Source organism: Tympanuchus pallidicinctus, unplaced genomic scaffold, assembly GCF_026119805.1.
Source record: "Tympanuchus pallidicinctus isolate F22 unplaced genomic scaffold, pur_lepc_1.0 scaffold3, whole genome shotgun sequence".
Lineage (NCBI taxonomy): Eukaryota > Metazoa > Chordata > Aves > Galliformes > Phasianidae > Tympanuchus > Tympanuchus pallidicinctus.
In genome coordinates this window covers 52,663,621-52,685,504 of record NW_026294747.1, presented here as the reverse complement: position 1 = coordinate 52,685,504, position 21,884 = coordinate 52,663,621, and the positions used below count along the sequence as shown (strand labels likewise).

Genomic DNA, 21,884 nt, shown 5'->3' with positions numbered 1-21,884 from the left:
CAAGAGGCTGAAGTTCTGGGCTTTGGGCGATGGAGAAGAAGCTGGCAACATATTATGGCTGGGAATTTTTTCAAGACCAAAAAGAAAAAATGAGTGTTTGTTCATGAGGTCATTCTGTAATCCTACCCATCTTACAGAAAGTACAGGCTTAGAGATTTGGGCAAAGGTGAATATTTTATTAAGGCAACTGCAGCTCAATAAATCCCTAACACACCATCAAGATCAAGCAGGCAATCTACAACTCAGGGCAAAAAATCAACAATGAACAAGAACGATGACCAAGGGAAGACTTTCCACTTTTTATATTTAAATATAATGAAAAGCAATTTGGTTCAGAACTGGCCCATGCGAAGTAGGAGCTCCCATTCTAATTTAACAGAGAAGCCAGGGTTGGGGAAAGGCTGAAATCTTCTCCTGCAAACAACCGGACACCAGGCCTGGTGGTGCTGGGCGCCATCACCTGCAAAGAACTGGGGTCTGTCCCACAAAATCTCCATAATGTGAAAGGGTAACCAGGTGACTTGTATAGGAATTGGGCAGGTAGACACAGAATCTAGGGAATACGTCCATATGCCAAGGAACTGAAAGGAGGTCACTTGGAGAGTTATCACAGGCACTTATAGGAGAAGCCAGACTTCAGAGCCATTTCTGCTTCTCTTTTTAATTAGTGTTTACTAAGATGCTTCAAAGCAAGCAGCATTGCAGAAATCTGAAGATGCTTCCTATCATTTAAGTGCACATACAAGAAGATTTAGTTTAAAAAGGAAAAGTAGAAGTTAGGCACAGGAGTATGTTTTGAGAAGCTGAGGTATCCTGCATGCTCTCTTCAATGTTTTTAAGGGTTTATGTGAGTTTGCAGTGAAAAGGACAATCAGGCATAGCCAGCTTTTTCCTCAGGGCTCACCACAGCTTTCCACAGCCTCACAGCTCAGAGGCATCTCCACCACTGGGAGCAACCACTCACAAAATGAGGGAATGGCTTCTTACTTCTGCACATTTGGGGATGTTTCACAGTCCTGAGGGGAAACTTCATTGAGAATTTCTTCTCCTCATCAAACCCAGTCAGATTCCCTTTCAGAATACAATCTTCAAAATTAAACATATTTTGGAAACAAGGATTCAGATCTGAGATACAGGTAACCCCTGCTAGCCCTGGCAATCTGAACACTTGTTCTGCTTTAAAAAAGAGCTTTCCTGCGCAGTGATGACAAAAAAACCCATTTCTTCCCCGCATCTTGTCCCTTAATTTATCTGTATGTCAAAATGACTATTTTAGTCTGGTATATAGTTATACACTTCTCTATATATTATAATATACATATATACCCATTGCATATATTAAATATATTATAGCACGTTATCATAGAATCATTTTGAGTTGGAAGGGACCCTTAAAGGCCATCTGGTCCGACCCCCCTGCAGTGAACAGGGACAGCCACACAGCTCTATCAGGTGCTCAGAGCCCTGTCCAGCCTAACCCTGTGTGTCTGCAGGGATAGGGTATCCATCACCTCTCTGGCCAGCCTGCAACAGCACCTCACCACCCTTATTGTAAAACATTTGTTTCTTATATCCAGACCTGTGGCACTTTGCAGTTTGAGACCATTTCCCCTTGCGCTATCACAACAGTGATATATACATATATATATATACATACAGTGCATCATTGATATATCACAGTATAAATAGACATATAACAAATACACACTATCACTCCCAACACAATACACAACACAATACACAAATATATACATACTGTTTTTCTTGTAGAGGAGAATTTCGAAGCAGTTTGACTCATAGTTGTCGAAAGTCTGTCTGACTTTTTCAATGGTCTTCTTGTCTGTCAGTTCACCATACATAAAACTGAAAAAGAAAAAAAAACATTTTTCTATTCGTCCTAGACAAGCAAAACAACAAGCAGCCACCTAAGACTGCATAGCCATTGGGGATGCTATTCACTGTCATTTACCATAGTTTAACTATCATTTACTTTCATTTAAATAGTTAGTGTCACAAGGCTGTTACAAAACCTACAATAGTAAGTAACCATCACTGCCTTTTTTATGCAAAGTAGATGTATTTGCTGTCATCTAATGTTTCATTAAGTGCTTTTCTGAGCGTATCTTTAAGGGCATATTGTTAGAAAAAGAGCTGATAGCCTATAAAACCATTATTGCCACAGCTTGAGGCCATGAGAATATTGCTGTGAAATTGGAGATTACTGAGCAAAACCTTTAAAACATCTCAAATTTCATTCAGTCCTCGAAAAGGATGCTGAAGGAAGACAAGGACCTGCAGCAGGTAACAGCTGTCGGCTGAACCAATATTGATGGTTGCAGATCTAATCTTGCCAACATGCATCTGGGACAAGAGGATCAGAATCCTTTATCTAAATACCAATTACAAACTGAGGTAGGAATTACCCAGTAAGAATTAATTACTGCGATTGTCTGAGAATTCACTCAGAGTTGTCCCACTGTAGCTATATCTGCATTACTTCTAAAGGTAACCACACACTCACTTTTTCTTACGGTATACCACATTTCTTTAATATTTCACTGAAAATATGGAAAAACATTGAAATATTTTTGAAGACTCATCTCTCTCCAGACAAAGATTAGAAAAACCTAATTTTAGCCCTGCTATTTCTTGCACCTTGACCACTTCATCTTTGCTCTCTTTTCCAGGTCAGACTTTCAACTGGTGCAAGTAAACCCACCCGCAATGACCTTACTTGTGAAAGCCTTTATGAGAAAACAGCCAGGCATTTCTTGTCATCTTCCCTGGATTAAAAATAGGTGAAGACTGCTCTGTGCAAATTCCCAATTATAGAACTGAAGGAAAATGGAGCATGGCATAAAAGCATACAGACACTTGGATGAATACAATCCTCATTGATCAGACTCCCCCCCTCCATCTTCTTTGTTCACAAACGTTTTGAGCTCCAGCTGAAACCTACAACACACAGCCCTATGAATATGAGAGGGAAAAAGAAAGGCTATCAGTGCTGCTGCGGCTTAAATCCAGCTTCCCTTTTTATTGATCAACAGACCTTCAGAGGTTCAATAAATATTTATATTATGCCCACTGTTCTGAAAGAAACAATAAAACAACACAGTGATTAGAGCCCTGGCAAACATTAAAATACTCAATGAAGGCTGGATGGTGAATCCTTTCTCTACAACTGGCTCAGGGAAGTGATAGGGCTGTTCCCACAATATGGTGTTGTCAGCCTTGGGTCAGCACAGCAATGGAGATGTCGCTGCAGTGATGGATGTCAGGACAGAACACTACTGGGGAGGAGGCTTCATTAAGGTACCACATGTCACTAACTCACGTAGTTCTCTTCAGGGAATGCAAAACACAGCTCCGCTTTCAAATGGCCTTTCCTTTAGCAGCTCAGCCAATAGTGTTTTATACACGAGCTGGCAACAAACAAAAGCTTGAATGCTTTTCTTTTCAAATCTAACCCTTTTCAGTGCACTGATGAGGTACAAAAGACTGCTCAAATCTGCAAGACAAAATAAAAGCTGGGGGAGGGGCCTCTTGGTTTTTTTTTGGGGGGGGGGGGTTGTCAGCTCAAGGCTTAAAAACATTTTTCTTAAGTCTCAAAGGAAAAAATAATGAAAATTTGCTAAAGCTTATGACTTTAGATGGCTTTAAAACACAGAAAGTTGTCACTGATTACCATTAATATGTCAAACCATCCATAATGCTACAAGTGCTGACCTACACGTTAGGTCTACCTGGTGGAAAGCTGGACGTGAGCCCACAGTGTGTACTTGTAGCCAACAGTATCCTGGGCTGCATCAACGGAGGGGTGGCAGTTGGGGCAGGGAGGAGACCGTTCCTCCCTGTTCTGCCCACGAGGCCCCATTTGGAGCACTGTATCTAGGGTTGGGGCCCCCAGTACAAGAGGTGTGTGGCTGTTGGAGCTGGACCAGAGGAAGGCCATGGAGATGCTCAGAGGGCTGGAGTATCTCTGCTATGAAGAAAAGCTGCAGGGAGCTGGGCTTGTTAAGTCTGGAGCAGCAAAGGCTCCTGGAATGGAAAATTTAGGTTAAATGTTGGGAAGAAATTCTTTATTCAGAGAACAGTGAAGCCCCAGCACTGCTATCCAGAGAGGTGTGGGTGACCCAGCCATAGAGGCATTCCAGTCCAGGTAGAATGGGGCCCTGGGCAGCCTTATATAGTGAGTGGCAGCCCTGTCCACAGCAGAGGGGTGGGAATTAGACGATCGTTAAGGTCCCTTCCAACTAAAGCCATTCTATGAATTAAAAATTTAATCAACTTTACATTTTAATATCAGCCTATTATTGTCATAAATCTGTAAAATTCAAATCTTGCGTTGTTTTCATGTATAAAGAGGCATTTAAAAGGCTTGTGGAAGGAAATAACTATTTTTCAGAAGCCAATTTTTTACTAGCAGACAGCAAAAGGGCCTTCAAGCCAATCACTGTGCAAGTTATATAAGATCTGTGCTTATCATAGGTTTAATTTAATCTGTCCTATTTTGTATACATGGAGGGACTCCTACTTCTTCAGTCAATCACTCTGTCTTTTTCTGCCTCATATTTTTGTTATTTATTGCTTGTCAAGTTCCTTCAGTGCACACTGTACAAGACATAAATATAAAAGCCAGCCAGCCTGCTACTGGGGATCTTACTATCTAGAAAACAGACTTATCAAAGAGAAACAAGAGAAACAAAGCTTACTGAAATACTCAGAGAAAGAAACAATCTTACATAATCTTCCCCATCTCTGCAACAGGCCATTTGCCATTTCAGATGCCATTCCTCCTGCCCTCCACTGAAAGCATCCCTCCATGCAAAAGCCACATCTAAAGCTTTGCACTGTGCTTCCATTTTCTTTGTTAGGATCCAGAAAAGCAGCACTGGAGCAGCTCCTTGTATGCAGTGCATGCCAGGGTGGTGTTTGTGGCTATTTCAATTCACCAAATAAGAGGGCAGATTAAACATGGAAAGAACATGAACCCACATCCAGCTAACAGCTCTGTTTATCCAGAAGTATCGGATGAAAAGACATCAATTACAAGCAACCAAGGCCTACTCAAGAGGAATAGCAAATATTGTTCTATATTTCAATAGCCCCACAATTCTTTGAGTTCAGGAGCAGGCTTCTTTCCCAAGGAGAAGTAAGGCAGGTCCTCGGCTCTCACTGTTGAGCTCAGAAAAGTTTTTGTACACAGCTTTGGCATTGCAAAGGGTCTTCTCATATAGGTAGATCTGTTAACAGAGGCAACATCCCACTATCAAATTTAACTTGTCTCAAGTCTGGCACACTGTACCCAAAATGCAAAACCCCTTTTCTTTGAGCAAGGTGGGAATTTTGCCATTAGCTCCACAGAAGCCAGGACTCCCAGACATTTTATCTCACTTGCTGTGGCAGTAAATCAAAACAAGGGAGAACAGAGACATTGAGCAGAGCCGCGCAAGTGTTTCAGTGGAAATGCAACCTGTAAACAACTGCAGCAAGCAGATCCAATTTACTCCCACTGTACAGCTGGAAGGCAACGCACAAACGGGTCTCCAAGCAAGTTTCCTCATTAAAAACAAAAGCAGCATCCAGCTATTCCCATGCTGATCTGAGGCTCAAGGTGCAAGGAAGGGTAAGGAGAAGAAAGCCTGGGGCAAAAGCCAAGTGCAAAATGGCAGGGCAGATCTACTAACCAGCCACCTAAGGGTGTCTGCCCTTCTGAAGGCTTGCCTGGAAGCCTGAACTTAACTGACAAGAAACAATTTTAAATACTGATATTATTTGTGGCGTTTAATAGGGTTTTAATGGCCTAGAGCTGTTCATTCTTTCTATGTACTCATCACGTATAAATTGTCATATCTATGGGCAACTGGGCATGAAACAAGTGGTTCTCCTACACGCTGGTTAATCTAGCAGCACACCTTCAGACAAGGGTTTTGCAGTTAATTGAATGTCAGAGGTGTTGCAATTGCAGATGCCCTCCCATTTCCTTCTGAACTGGCAGCTCCTTTCCATTTGGCACCACAACACAAGCACACAAGTTTTTCCAGCTAAAATTCTCATGCATTTTAGCATTCACTTACATGATAAATTCTGTTCCAGCTATTTTTGCAATTTTTGGTGTACTGTGCTCCCAGAAAGAACACATTGACCCACCCCATCATGCAACATTCAGGAAGCGTGATATGTACCTTGCCTTTTATACAATGTCCCTGAAACTAAGAGACTGGCACCTCTATTGAGCTATTTCAGCATGATTTTCCTGCCAATGCACATATTGTTGCTAATTAAAAAGATGAGAGAAGTGCAAGAATCAGAGGGATTACCAGCTGGCTATGGGACTACCTGGCTGCCTGAGCTGGATCAAAAATCATTCACAAATGCAATGCCACGCGTCCATTCCAGTATCAATCAAGACTGAACATCACAACAAATGAGCAGCCCCAGTGTATGGTATGGCTTGTGACAGACATAAATAGGATATAATGAATACTGCTGGAATACTCAGGAGAAAAGCATGGGTGAAAATTGAAGTTGCTATACCTTATAGGCAAGGGCGAGTAATTGAAAAATTCTTTTTTTCCTGTACCATACCTATGATAAGTAGATAACAATTTGTATCAAGGTCTGGATTGACATTGATTTTATCTGTGTATTTTTCTTTTGTTGGATTTTTGGCATTAATGAGCTCTAGAAACAGATCCTATCAAATCCTGTAATAAAAGTGTGGCATCACAATGCTCTTATCCCATAACATTTGCCTTAGAACAGGAAAGCAAACATTCTGTATAAATTATTTCTTATGCATAATGCAACAATCTCGGTCCAACACAGCAAATCAGGACTGAGAATCTGACTTGGAAAATAACATAAATAATAGCTCTGGGTACCTAAAACTTACGATGGCATTCTATTAAATAAAGCTAAGAAGGCACTACTGGCCTCAAGACCATTTTCTATGTCAGACAGCCACACAACTCTTCATTAGAGAGCAGCCCCAAAGAAATTTTCTGCAAGGGTGTGTGCTGCTTGTCAGACCGTGCTGAATGCCTCTCCAGCTCAGTTCTCCTCTGCAATGACTAGGATGTCTCCTAAGGAGCATGAAATATCACACTGTAAATATAACTCCATCAGCTAAGGCTCAGACACAAAAGAGGCGCTGATCATGATTTCAGTGTAGAGAAGTCTCTCCAAAATCCAGAGATGGATATGCAGAATTAAAAATATAAAAGATTCATATATATATGTATGTACATACATATTTGCTACCAGATCCACTTTCCATGATCATTTCTCCTTGCATTTGCCTCCATATAATTCACTTGAATACAGCCCAAACAGGATGCTTACCAAATAGAGTCCACCACATTCATAAAAGGTCGCTCTGATTAACTAAAACTTTTGGTCCCTTCACAGGCACAGGGGAATTATTAACAGAGAGGCATTGCTAAAGCTATTCCCAACATTTTCCTAAAATCCCATTCTGTGTATGTAATGACTTAAACATGCACAGGCTAAAGCACTGGCTCACAGAGAAACAGACCCAGCTTAAAAGAGCAAAGCAAGTGTAAGCATATTTGGGATAGCTGTGATAACACTGTTTTTTTCAGCCCCATCACATAACTGACTTGGTTGCTGCCACGTGAATGAATATTTCGTGTCAGCAGCATGTGCCCATCTCTCCTCTACCGCCCATCGGAGGACACCTGGCTGCACAGAGCAACACCGGACCCCCATGGCTTTTCCTCTTCCCTGCAAACAAGAGCCACAACCACACATCAGCATTTCACCCCTGCAGATATGCAGCCCACTATTCCCAGGGCCATCAAGGGAAAACCTACACAAACTGGTATCTCAGTCATTCCTTTCTGCCTCCACCACTCCTGGTTACTTTCCTCACCCACCCACACATGCATTAGAGATTTAGTCTTTCCCCACAGCATTTCCCTTTAAAGGATGCAGCAGAGCAGGCGCAGATGCACATCCAACCATAAATCACAGCTGTCCACCCCTGAAAGACCACCAACAAAGGGGAAAAAAAAAAACAAACCATAAAGCTGTAATGCTCAGAGTAAATACATCATCAGCCTAATCGCTCTCTTGGGAATAAAGATGCCATTTGCACATCACTGTGCCTTCTCAGTATGTGTATAACAACAGGAACCAATACGAGCAACAGAGTAGCACAATGCAGGCCTTCCAGAATGAAAGTTTACAAAAATCTCCTAAAATTGCCTTTGAAATATATCACTTGTATATATCACTTTCTTTACCAGACCGTTAAAACACATTCATAGTGATATTAATGAGGACAGATTTCAAATGAGTGAAGAATGATGTCTAAACCCTCAAAATATTTACCCCAGCTTCAGGAACACCTCCAGTTGACCCTCATTCAGTGCTAAAATTCATCAAACGTTTTTCCATTGAACAGTCTTTACTACTGCAATGCTCACTGCATTTAAGCAATTACCAGAGGATGACAGGAATTTCAAAACCAAGATTTGTCTTGACTTCAATAATGGCTCGAGTGAAACCCATTAAATTTGTAGAAGCTCTAAATAAATAATAACAATAATAATAATAATTTTCAAAAAAAGAATATTGGAATTTAGCTTTCTTTTAATTTAGGATTAAGTCTTGCAGGACTCTAAAAATTGCCCCACTTTTAGCAAGGGACCAAAGTATCTGAGTAGTTTGTTTAATTCTGGTAAAACTGGTCATTATGTTATTACTGGGCACCAGTCAACAAAGTGCTCAACTGAATGCATATGGTTGCATGTTTTACCATATCACAGAATCACAGAATGGCCTGGGTTGAAAAGGACCACAATGATCATCTAGTTTCAACCCCCCTGCTATGTGCACGGTCACCAACCACTTGTATATTCATTTCTGCAAGACAGATCTCCTATCGATCCTTTTCCATTCCAAAACCTGATTTTTCTTCCTAGACTGTAACTACTGAAGTGCATCGAGTAGCAGTGAACAACCTACCTGCAAGTGCTACTTTTCTGCATGACGTCAGCACGATGATATCCAGAGAGTTTACAAAAACCGTCATTACTATAAACTACAGGCCAGTCCACAATCTGGGCATTTCCCAACAAAAAACTGGATTCTAAAAGAGAAAAGAGAAGAAAAAGAAAGGGCTGTTGTCAGTGGCAAAGCACATAAACATCCTCCATGTTATATAGCAGATGCGGAGTTATTCACGGTGGAAACCTCCATCAGGAAATTCCAGAGAGGACTGAAATCAAAGTGGGCATCAGAAGGCAAATGGTGATGAAAGATGACAGCTTTTAGTAAAACAAATAGCTTCAGTAAATTATAATACTGACATAAGCTCCCCCTCTTTAATGATTTAGAAAGGATTCATTTATTCATAATATCAGGACACATTTCATTTTATATGTATATATATCTTGAAATTAACCTTGAATTAATGTGAAACTTGACCTTATTGCACCATATGTTCCCAGACAAACCATTACACTATTGCCTAAGACAAGTAAACTCCTCCTCCTTCAATAAGCACTGAAATAACACAAAACACATCAGATTTCAGTTACAGTCTACACTGAGGTACAAAAAAGCGGGCTTGGTTCATCCTAGCAGCATGCACCAATTGCTGTCAATACACAAATATGAGTAAGGAGTATTTTTAGGAGGCTGAACTCAGGTTTAAATACTGCTTCAATCATCTGTTTTTTTCAGTCATTGCCTACAGTTTTACACGCACGGACTGGCACCACCACATTACAAGTTAGTCCTAAAATAGTTGTATTCACCAGTTTGGAGGTATTCTTCCATCTCTGCTTTTGGAAAAGCATTTCTAAGGAAGGAAATGCTCATCTTGCTTAAACACACTGTGGGATTTTATCTTCATCAACATTGTAACGTTGTTTCAAAAATAATCTTCTCACTTAGTATATCACTTAGTGGAGATTCTCAAGCTGTAGTCTGTGATGATCTCCAAAGCTTTGCTTATTTTCAATTGTAATTTTCAGTTGCATTGTGACAGTTGCTGTGGAACTAACTGTTAACACTAGCCCACTTATTTCTGCTAAAAAGCATTACAACGTACCTATTAAAATCCCAGCTGTATAGAAATGGTAGCAGAAGTTCCTTTCAGCAGTTTTCCAGGGGAAAAAAAAATAAAGGGAATTCTTACAAATTCTTCTTTTGAATAGCTGAAGAATGGTCACGCCAATTACTTTTATAGACATACACTCAGGTGCACACATTAATTTTCACATAAATAAGACACTGGGTTTCTGCAAGCTATATGCTTCCTTCCCAGCATCTGTGACTGCAGCATATGTTATTCAAGCATTATTCTTTTGAACAAGGAAAGCATATTCAAAAAAAAAAAACAAAAAAAAAAACCAACAACTGTCATTTCTTATTTTTCCTTTCTAAACCTATATTTGGAAAATAATAATCTAAAAACCAGTTTCTACAGAAAAGTTGACTGAAAAATATTTTAAAGCCAACCAACATGAAAAATAGAAGTTTAGATTGTGAAATCTAACACTCCTAAGCTCACAGGCTTAAAGAATTCATTTAAATCCATCACAAATAGTCTTAAACCTGAATGCCAACTTTAAAAATCTGTATATTTTTCAGGCTAAGGGAACATGCAGTTGCTACAACCAGCAGATGTTTAGTATACACCATCTGCTACCAGCAACCAATATCAGTCCTCTAGTCAAAGCAAGGTCTGATTTGCAAAGAGGCTATCCTTCAAGTTTTTGCTCTCACCATTCTATGTGCTCACAGGACGAGCACAATCTGGGCAATTACAGGCAGCTTATATTCAGACTCTTTCAAGGATGTGTGGACATCTGGGTGCTCCCCAGACAACCACAGCCCACAGACCAATAATCCTGTCTTGAAACTGTCCATCTGATATCTTGGATGCGTATCTCTATCACATAACCCTGTTTCAGGACACAAAATACACTGCAGAAGATACACATTGCAGCCACAATACTCAATGGTCATCTTCCATGGATTTTCTACTTCTTACTCACAAGAGTCTCAAAATAATTACTAAGGCATTCATTAAACTGACCAAATCCAATAGGATGTTGGAAGGGAACAAAGCATATCACCCAATTACTGATCTTTCAAGAAAAAAAAAATAATCATAAAATTGAAAAAAAAAGACTTTAGAAATGTATCTTAAATATTAGTACTTGTAAAGTCAGATGTGTATATATAGATAGATAGATAGATGGACTAGTATATGGACTAGTAACTTGATCAAATACTACAATGTATGTTTTCCTTTGTCTTTGTGAATATTCCATTACATAGCTCACTTTTTTTAAACCTTGCCTTCTACAGTAAATAGCACTTCTTCATCCATGCTCAGCATGTGCATACAAGTGTGTGTGTCCTGTTTCAATCAAAAATCTTGAGTCAATGTTCGCGTCTTGTTAAAGACCAACAAGCCTAACTGTAGGCACAAAGCTATAGAAATCCATGTTTCATCAATGCTTCTGTTCAGTGAAACAGCTTGATAAATTTAAAGAAGAGCAGGTCAATGTCTGACCCTGGGGTTTTATTGGGTACCCAGTTTCAGCATTTTCAAGACTCCACGCATTCCCTACATTTTATTGGTAGTCACATCACTTTCCCTAGCATACATACTAATTCCTCCCTATTTCAAAAATATCTCCGGATCAAAGAACAGCAGAGAATGTTACTTTACAATTTGTGAGTTCTAGGTAGACTGAGGAGAGACTGCTTTGCACCACATCATCATCACTAACCACTTGTGAAAGACCACCTCTGCAGTCGCTTCCTCTAGAGTTGGGTCCTAATAGCCAGTCTTGGACTAAAACTATCTTCATGTTCAACTTCCATACTTCTGTCACTCACTGATATGGTCTCCTGTCTAAATGAGGTCCATTGCACATTGGGTTAAGCTCTTCATTAACTTGACTAAGGCAAATTCCAGACTGTTGGATCTCCATATGGCTGCTTGAACTGGTTTAAGAGATGAGGACGAGGAAAACTTCATTTCTTCTCCAGGTCCAGTTGCCACAGAGCAGCACCAAGGATAAGCCCAAGGACCACATGCTTTTTCCTCAAGGGCTGATTTGCCAGCAGCTCCAATACAAGGAGCTCTCTGCCAAGGGCACCATGGCATCCCCCGTGACCTGCTGTGGTGATGCCATAGCCAAGTCCCATAGAGGCCTGCAAGGTAAGGCCCACGCTCAGAGATACTAGCTGGGATGTCCTGTTGGATTGAAGATGAAAGAGTTATATTTTGCAAGCTAGATGTTTTTTTAAGATGATACTGGAGGTATTCACAAGGATAAATCTGACTTTGCCCTCCACATCAAGCAGCACCTGGTCTCACAAGCACTTTATGGTGGAGGCTGGGAAGAAGTTCTCTCTGGGTACTGGCACTGCTGAAGGCAGGCAGTAAATCTGGCAGAACACTGGTTTGATTCCACATGCAAAACTCTGTGCACCTGTGCACCGAGTGATCACCCGGTGATAAATTACACTTTGAAGAGATTAACATGCAGCTAACTTCAAAACTTTCAGAATAACGATTGGCCTAACGATTAACATTCATTCTCGCTTGGATTTCTCCGATATGCTGAAAATACATTTCCACTCTCCATTTCCTTTGAGACAGAAGTCAATTTTTATTATTTCTAAGCTTGTCTTGATGTCATTCCCTTAAACTATCGTTTTCTCCCCTTCTAAAATATTGCAGCTCAAATCTGTAGGTTGTAGGTTTGTCCAACCAGATGAGTGTGAAACCAGTGCCTGTCTGTAAGAGCAGGGAAGCAGGGCTCAGGAGCTGCTAGGTTCCTCTTCAGAAGTCAGCAAGCTCTTTATTAGCTTATACAACTCTCACTTATAAAGTTAATAGAGATGGCAAGGAATAAGGATATTAAGTGCACATAGCAGAATTACAGATTTGGAAAACGCAGCTGAGGTAAACAATTGTTAAAGGCACTGTATTTGCTGTTCCTGCACTTCTACTCTGCAAAAAGGCTCTGACGTATAAAGGAACTCATGCTATACAGCAGCAAGACTTTAATTTTACCCTATCTTGCAGCAGCTAATACTCAACCCAGCACCGAGGCTCATTTTGACCACAGTATGCAAGCAATTTTTTTAACCACCAAAACGCCCAAAGTAGTGTAAAATTCATGTTATGTAATCAAAGGAGAGCAAGAACAGCTAAATCATTGCAGAAGATATGTTTAGCCAAGTGAGAAACACTGCCACTAATCATCTTTCCTCCAGAATGCTTGTGAATCGCGTGTGAACAAAATTGCTTAAATTACCATTCCAGAATTCCATCCCTTCCCAAGAAAAGATACAACTAACCTTTTGTTTGTTTGTTTTTAAATCACCATTGAAAAGATGCTGGAAAAAAAAGAAGCAGCGGTGGAACAAAAATAATGATATTAATAAAAAGAAGCAGTGCTTCCACCACGGAATAAATTCCTAACTTGAACAATTTCACACTGAGCCATCATTCTGAATTCCTGTCCTTCTTACACAGAGCAAGTGCAGCATGGAGCAGACAGGCTCTGTGCAATGCCTGGAATTTGCCTTTTTTGCTCATGTTGTCTTTTAAAAGCACTAAACAACTTAAAGTGCTGTCAACTGGCTCTGCTTTTAACCACGCAGGGTCAGCATATTGCTGCAATCTGGTTTAGATCACCTTGCAAAACTTGTGGGAGTCCTGGTAGCTGTACTGGGGAGGGGACTTGTATAAAACATAAAGGGTTTTATTTCCTTTTAGCTCTTCTAAACAAGTCTTGTCCCTGATTGTATGTATTTCTCTTGATATTGGTATACAGTGAATCCAATCCCATGCTCAAAGCATCCCTACAGAATTCAGCAGAAAATCCTGATGTCCAGGACAGCCCTGCAGGCACTCAGCCCTCTGAAATCACAGGATCATAGAATGGCAGGGGTTGGAAGGAATCTTTAGAGATCTCCCAATCCAACCCCTGCTGAAGCAGTTCCCTACAGTAGGTTACACAGGAAAGCATCCAAGTGGATCTTGAATATCTCCAGAGAAGGGGTCTGTACCACCTCTCCGGACAACCTATAATCACCCTGGGCTGGCATCAACACTCCTCCAACCTTGGGGTCAGCTGCAGACAAACTGCTGTGCTTGAAGCAGCCAAGCAGAACCACACTGCTGTTTTCTAACAAAGCTGTTAATTCCCTGGTGTCCTTAGAGCATGCAAAACATCAGTGTCATCCAATTTATCCAACACGTTAAGCGTTTCCTGAGAAGTAATCTCTTGAAGGACAAACTCTCTATGTCACCTTTCTGCACCTCCATTGTTTTTATTTAAATACTCACAGTATGAAAAGGTACGGAGGGCTAAACCCAGAGCAAGATGCCACCACACTGACAAAGCTAATTCCTTCCCCAGATTGGTGTTCCTCTCCTAAAAGTCATCCAACACTGGCTGAGGTTGGAAATCCACATGTAAGTCACTCGGTCAGCAACGCAGCAGCTTTCAGCAATTCAGCAAGCAACCTAAAGGATGAGAATCCATCTGGAATTTACCTTCCAAAAAGTTCAAACACTATGTTTAATCATTCTGAATGTGAAATCCCACAAGTATCATGGTTCTCCTCCTTCACTGCAGCACAACTTCGCTGACCTCAGGAAGAGCTTCAGATCAATAAGGACAAGAGAAGGTTGCAATGAGTTGCCTGATAAATGGCATCTCATTTAGTTCTGATCACAAGTTCTCTACCACATATTCTCTTATTCTCTGGTTAGATCCAGAGAATCCACTTATTCTCTGGTTAGACTAATCCTACGCTAGTTATCTTCTGAAGGCCACTGCCGAATCTGCTTCCTATTATAATTATGCTGAGTGCAAGATAGATGCTGTGAGGCTAAATTTAAGTTGGAGCACGCAGACGGCACACGGGCATCCTCAGGGAGCAACCAAAAGCCACAGCTCTAGCTAGATACAAACTAGCACGCTTGCTTCGCATTCCCAGATGAGAAAATCATAGCACTTGCAGATGTTCATCTTGCAAACACTCAGCCAGCCCTGGCTGCAATTTCACAGCATGGAGCTGAATGTCCAAAAACCATTTTTGACACAGAATCGTGCACTACTCCTTGTGCAGGTGTCCACATGTGGCTGATGCAGAGCATCTCAGCATCTCCTGGAGCACAGCACCCAGATTTGGAGTCTTCAGTATAGGAGAGACACAGAACCTGCTGGAGCATGTCAAAGGAGGGCCACAAAAATGGTCCCAGGGATGGAACACAGTCCTACAAGGACAGGCTGAGAGAGCTGGGGCTGTGCAGTCTGGAGAAGGGAAGGCTCTTCCTGTATCTGAAGGGGGACTGCAAGGAAGAAGGGACAATCTTCAGCAGAGTCTGTTATGCTAGTGGAAATGGTCTCAAACTAAAAGAGGAGGGAGTTAGACTGGATATAAAGAAGTTTTTTTATAATAAGGACAGTGAAGCACTGGCACAGGCTGCCCAGAGAAGTGGGGGACATCCCATCCCTGCTGATACCCAAGGTCGGACTGGAGGGGCTCTAAGCACTGATGGAACCGTAGCTTTCTCTGCTCATTGCAGGGATTTGGACCAGATGGCCTTTAAGGGTCCCTTCCAACGCAAACCATTCTATGATGATTCCATGATCTCAGCCCCAGCTCTGGGTGCCCTCCAGGCACTCCTGTACAGGGCTGCTCACTGAGAGCAGTGCAGAACTGAGCCCCGCCATCCAGGTTAGGCAATGCTGAGCAATGCAGCCAGCACTGAATGTGCTGATTAAACAAAGCTTTTAGATTGAGGTTTTTGTTTTTTTTTCTGAAAAGCAGATTATTTAGGAAGCTAAGTCCAAAATCTTCTTCCTTTATTTAATTTTACCAAACCACAAAACCCTGTTTCCTTAGCTCACCGGGAGAACAACTCAAAACCTAGGCTAACCACCGACCGGCACCTCCGTTAAAGAGGCTAATTAAAAGCATTTCCACAGCTCACTTAACTTCCTGACATTATTCTCCGGCTGCATACTCCTTCCCACGGAGAGGTTTGCTTGAGAAATCAACGATTGCCTTTTGCTCTTCTCTCGTTTCAGTACCAGCTGGGAGCGCACAACGTTCGCACTGACCTCTGCTGGCAGCGCCCGGCAGCGCCCAGATCCCATAGGAGAACGACGTCCCACCCCAACCCGCTCCCAGAGATGTGCAGGAAGAAGTATTAAAAAGAGAACACTCCTATTTTACAAGGCTTCCACTCAGAGAGCCAGCTAGTCCTTCTGCGAACCATACGACATTATTCGAGTGCATAAATTAATGCGATGATATACAGTTGTTGTAATTAAAAATAAGAAAACACAGAAAAATCAAGATTTAAACCACTTAAAGTGATGTCAGTTTCAGCAGGCATCAGATACGCCTTATGTTTCAGGATTTGGAACAAAAAAGAACGGCCTCAAGTTGTGCCAGAGGAGGTTCAGGTTGGATATTAGGAAGAATTGCTTCTCAGAAAGAGCAGTGATGCACTGGCATAGGCTGCACAAGGAAGCGGGGGAGTCACCGACCCCAGAGGTGTTCAAGGGAAGGGCAGATGGAGTGCTTTGGGACACTGCTTAGTAGGCAGTATTGGTGATAGGTAGATGGCTGGACTAGGTGATCTTAGAGGTCTTTTCCAATTGTAATGATTCTATGAAAATAGGGCAATTGAAAACCACTCTCAAGTGTCAGCTAGTAATGCTGCTTCGTGTATAAACTCACTTTGCATTGATTTCTGTATCAGCAGGCCACCTGCAGCCAAAGAAATCACAAACACAGCCTTGTGCCAAAGAAAACCCCAACAATACAAATTTGTGGTCATCCCTTCAGCCACATCCCTGCAGCCAATGGAACTGGAAGATAGAAATTTCTGCCCTGTGGTTTACAGCATCCTCAAGGCTGAGTTGGATGGAGCCCTGGGCAGCATGACCCAGTGGTAAGCAACACTGCCTGTAGCAGGGAGCTGGAACTCAATGATCTTTAAGGTCCCTTCCAACCCAAGACACTCTATAATTTAGGTAAGTGCTGAGGGCCAGGGTTTTTACTGCAGAAGACCCCTAATAACAGACATCTGTAAACCTGAAGTAATTCGCATTGAAGATCATTTTCTGTGCTCCAAATGAAATTTAACTTGGATCAGATGAAAATGCAGCTTGTATTTAATCTGGGAAAGAGCCTATGTGTATCGTGTCCAGTGAGAACAACACTATGTCACCGTGCCTGTAAGAATTCAGGTATGCTTACAAGGCTGCATAGTGATAGGACAAGGAGGAATGGTTTTAAACTGAGACAGGAGAGGTTATGTTAGATATTAGGAGGAATAGACAGAGGATGGTGAGGCACTGGAACAGGCTGCCCAAGGAGGCTGTGGATGCCCCATCCCTGGAGGCATTCAAGGCCAGGCTGGATGTGGCTCTGGGCAGCCTGGTCTGCTGATTGGTGACCTGCACACAGCAGGGAGTTGGAACTGGATGAGCATTGTGCTCCTTTTCAACCCAGGCCGTTCTATGATTCTATGATACATTGTACAGACTAGTGAGAGAGACAGCAGACACTTCACCATTAGTACCATTCTAATAAGAATGAAAAAAGTGTCTTAGCACTACATGCATGATACTTACTTGCCTTCTCTCCCTGGATCACAAAATTAATGGGTTGGGTTGGAAGGGACCTTGAAGCCCACCCAATTCCAACCTCCTGCAATGGGCTGGTTGGTCCCCACCAGATTAGGTTGCCCCATCCAACTTGCCCCATCCAACCTGCATCCAAAAACCTGTGATCAGGCTGATCCCTTATTCATCAAACTCACAGGCACCCAACAGGGCACAAAACTCAGTCTGAGGGAGCTGATGTGCAGAAACATGTTTCTAGGCTGTGAGAGGCCAGGAACTGAATGCTACCTCAATTAAAGGTTATGGTGAAATTCCTTACAGAGCCATGAGTTCAGCCCAAGAGTCAAAACACATTTCTGAAAGACATGAAATTTCTTTTTCTAACAGTTATTGCAATAGAAACAAAAAGGAATAATGATGACTGTTATCATATTTGTCTTTCACTAGATTGTTTTCGCTTTTATTACATTTGGCCACAAAGTCCCAGAGCTAACCTTTTTCCAAACTCAACCTCTGCTAAAGAAACAAATTATGCTATTAACACAGCATAGGCATAAGCAAAAGCTCGATGCTTTTGCTGCTACAAGATGTGTCTGTCTTGTCCATCTGTCTTCGCCTTCCACACCTCTCTGCCCCTGAGATCTGATGGATTTTTGGAATAAGCACACAAAGCCCAGCCCTGCTCCATGGATTTGCCCAAATCTGCACCCACACTGCTAAGCCGAGGTCAACACCAGCACGGAAGGAGCAACCAACAAAAGCAGTGATAACAGGCATCTGCTGAGAACATTTTAAGAAAGGTGCTTATTAAAAGCCCAAAACACCAATGGCAGGAGCAAGCAGTCACCTTAATGCGATTTCAAGCACTGCTCCCACAAAACACATTTTCTTTCAGCTTAGCAGAACACTGGTGTTCTCCAGACCCAGGGCGCAGTCAAAGCTGATGCGAGATCCCATCAATCCTTGGGAGCCTCAGATAAGAGCTTTACTTGGTGCATTTTCACTGTGCTAGAAAAAAAGAAAGTAAAACACCCTTGCACAGAGCGCACTGATTACCCTGAAGATAGCTCTGTGTGCTCTGGGGGTCTGTGTCCCTTTGTACAGCCATGCTGACCCCATCTCCTGCAGGGCTCTCGGATGCTGTGCCAACCACACACAGGGAGCATTTCTCCCCCAATTTTAACCTCATTTGTAGCCAAATGCTGTAGGTTCATAACATTCCTAAAAAGCAAATCCCAAAGTAAGGCTGAAAAATCAAATACACGGCTGCTTTCTGCACCAGGCTGCCCACCACACTAGATTCCTGCTGGGAACCTCTGACGTTCCACGCTTTAAAACTGCTGCAGTTTTATCTATAAATGCTTTCTTGTTTGGATCCATCTCTGACAATTCCAAATAATTTGTCTGCACCTGTGTTTCATTTTGAAATCCACCGGTTCCATTTCAGCCCTGATGAAGAGCCCGTCTGCCAAAATAACTCATATTTCATCTGTATCCGTTGGCCTAAAAGATGATATTATCTCTATCTACAAGCCCTCCCCTGGATGTTAAGAAAAGATTTACGGTCAAGTGTGATGGGATTGTGTGAGTGCGAGCAATCTCAAAAGAGAGTGTTCTTTAACTAGGAAAGAAGATGGAAAGGTTTTTTTTGAGGATGCTCAAGATGTGTTTTAAAAATCTACCACCAGTCTTTCCTTTCTCCTCTTCCTCAACTTGACATTGAAAAACCCCTTCAGAGCTGGTGAATCCAAGCATAAAAAGAAAAGCCTGGACGTGGTCAGCAGCCCAAATCCGTGCCTTCCACCAAGCGTCGGCAGAAGATACTTGAACCAGATTTGCTCTACTGGACACCATTAAGTTTGGATTAAGCAGAGCTGAATCCAATGAAAATTACTATTTCTATAAAGGCCAAATAAGGCTGTGACCTGGATGACAAAAATAAGAACTAAATCATGTTTCAGTGTACAACACTGATCACTAAGATGAGTTAAAAAACAAATTCCCAATCCATTTTTTGCTCTGATGTCCAACGGGACAGATTTGCCTCTGTAACATCACGCTTCAGCAGAGAAAAAGCAGAACAGAGACCAGACCGGCATGATTTATGCTCCCAAATTAGGCCAGTCTAAAACCTGGGCAGGAGGAATAGGTGTTTTTTTAAAGGATAATGTTCCGAAGCTGAGTTTTCCTGTTTCCTGACATCTCATAGCTTTCCTGAGCCCTCAGCAGGGAGGACATGTGATTTAATTAGAGCACGACACAGAAACATGGTGCTCCCAAACTCTGCTCCCAGCTGTGCCCCTGACTCTGGGACAACAACCATGATATCTGAGCCACAGATTTAAGAATGCATGGGGAACACCTCTGTGTGTCCTCTTTCTCAATGAGCTTAAGAGTGCAATTAAGCTCCACTTGGCACTTTGGAATTATCAGATGGCAAGTGCTATGTAAAACCCTATTAATAAAGCCTGTATTTAATATTCTGGTAAATAATGCACTTTTGCAGGAAATTAGCCTCCAGTGATGTGCAACTAGAGAGCCTGACAGTCAGCTGCTGACCACAGAGCTGATGCAGGCAGCAGGAGAGGGTGGGAACCCCCTCAAAATTGCTGTCAGGCAATGTCTTTAAACAAATTCTAAGTCCTCAATCCACTCCTTCTATGGAAATCAATGAATCGCTAATTCATTCTTTACCATCAAAATCGACTCAATCCAGCACACCAGGCTACATTAGTATGAATGTGAGCTAAATCCAGAGCTGAGGAATAGCCAGGTAGGAGGAAATACTTCCCAACAGGACTTCACATCACACTAGTGACTCCATTAATAATATATCTGGGAACTTTTTTCAACGCCCCATTCTGCCAACCTCTCTCACCTCTCACTCCCATGCATAGGCTGCTCTAAGCTTGGGCTCTTCAAGAAGAAATCTTTCAGAAGATGCAAAGTTGAGGTCTTTTTAGCAAATGACATTTGAGCAAGCACTTGTGTTTCAGCAGTGCCAGTGAAGGAAAAAAAAAAAAAAAAAAAAAAAAACCGAACAAAAAACAGCTTAGAAAAGAGATGGAAGCAGCACAAGGCTTGGCCAAAGCAGCACCTACACCAACACACCAACACTACGGTCAGAAAACACCCCTAAGATCAACCAACCCAACCATCAACCCAACTCTGTGAGACGGACCACAGCCACCAAGTAACTTTACCGGAGCTGTGCACAGTGCTCTTTGCCACTGCTTTGCAATTTACTGAAAGGGTGAAACGAACTCCGGCAGCAGAGAATCGTTCCTGCAGCTCTAAATCAGTGCCGTGAGCATCCGCCGGGCACAGGAGCAGCTGCCGGCGGTTCTTCACCGATTTGTACGGGATGACCATCCCCAAATTGCAGTCACTCTCTCACCTCAGTACCTTTGCCACGCACTTAAAAGTGTCAAAAAGACTTTGAAAACGGTCGCAAGGCCAATTCTTAGAGAACTAAAGAAGAAAGAGAAAGAAAACCCGACCCGAAGGAGTGGAGGGAATGTCAGAAACGCGAACGACGAGTCCTTATATTCAGGAAGGGTTTAGCAAACCCGCTCCGAACCCGCTGCGCGGAGACGTCGGAGGTGAGGGGGGACGGGGCAGGAGCGCGGGCGGAGCCGTTTCTTGAAGGCGCCGCTCCGGCACAGACCGACGGAGGGATGGAGGGATGAATGGACGGACGGACGGAGGGGATTTCTCACCGCTGGAGCGCCGGACGATGTTCTCCAGGAAGGTGTTCTGCGGTGCCACCAGCCCTCTCTTGCCCCCCGGCATCCTGCAGCGCCGGGCTCGGGGGCCGGGGGTGCGCGGCGGCAGCGGCGGCGGCGGCGACGTCGGGGGGGGGCCGGCGGCGGCTGGTGCGCCCGGTGCCCGTGAGTCGCGCAGGGGCGGCCGCGGCCGCTCATGGTAGTGGCGCCCCCGCGGCGGCTGCAGCGCGGACTGGGACCCGCCGCGCACGGCGCCGCCGAGCGCCGCCGCCCGCGCCCCCCTGCGCCTGCGCGTCCGCCCAGCCGGGCCGCTCCAGGACGGGCAGCGGGGGCGGAGCGGAGCGGGGCTCCCACACGCGGGACTGCTGCCTGCCGAGGGTGAGATGGGGTCTGCGAGGAAGCGTTGGGAAGTTGTGCCTTGCCCGAAAGCGAGAGAACGTCGAACCGCTAGATTTTCATCTGGAAATTGCTTTTTTACGACGGCGTTCCCGTGTTCCCAGCGGGG

General features: G+C 43.1%; 1 protein-coding gene across 1 annotated transcript in view; it reads right to left on the bottom strand.

Moving 5' to 3' along the window:
• Positions 1–21,502, bottom strand: part of KCNH5 (potassium voltage-gated channel subfamily H member 5) — a 151,143-nt gene extending 129,641 nt beyond the window's left edge. The window contains exons 1-3 of the mRNA XM_052696097.1: positions 21,374–21,502; positions 8,995–9,118; positions 1,757–1,863 (exon numbers count right to left, since the gene is read on the bottom strand). Coding sequence (XP_052552057.1) covers positions 1,757–1,863; positions 8,995–9,118; positions 21,374–21,446 — 304 coding nt within the window. The 5' untranslated portion in view covers positions 21,447–21,502. The remainder of the gene's footprint in view (positions 1–1,756; positions 1,864–8,994; positions 9,119–21,373) is intronic.
• Positions 21,503–21,884: the final 382 nt, after the last annotated feature.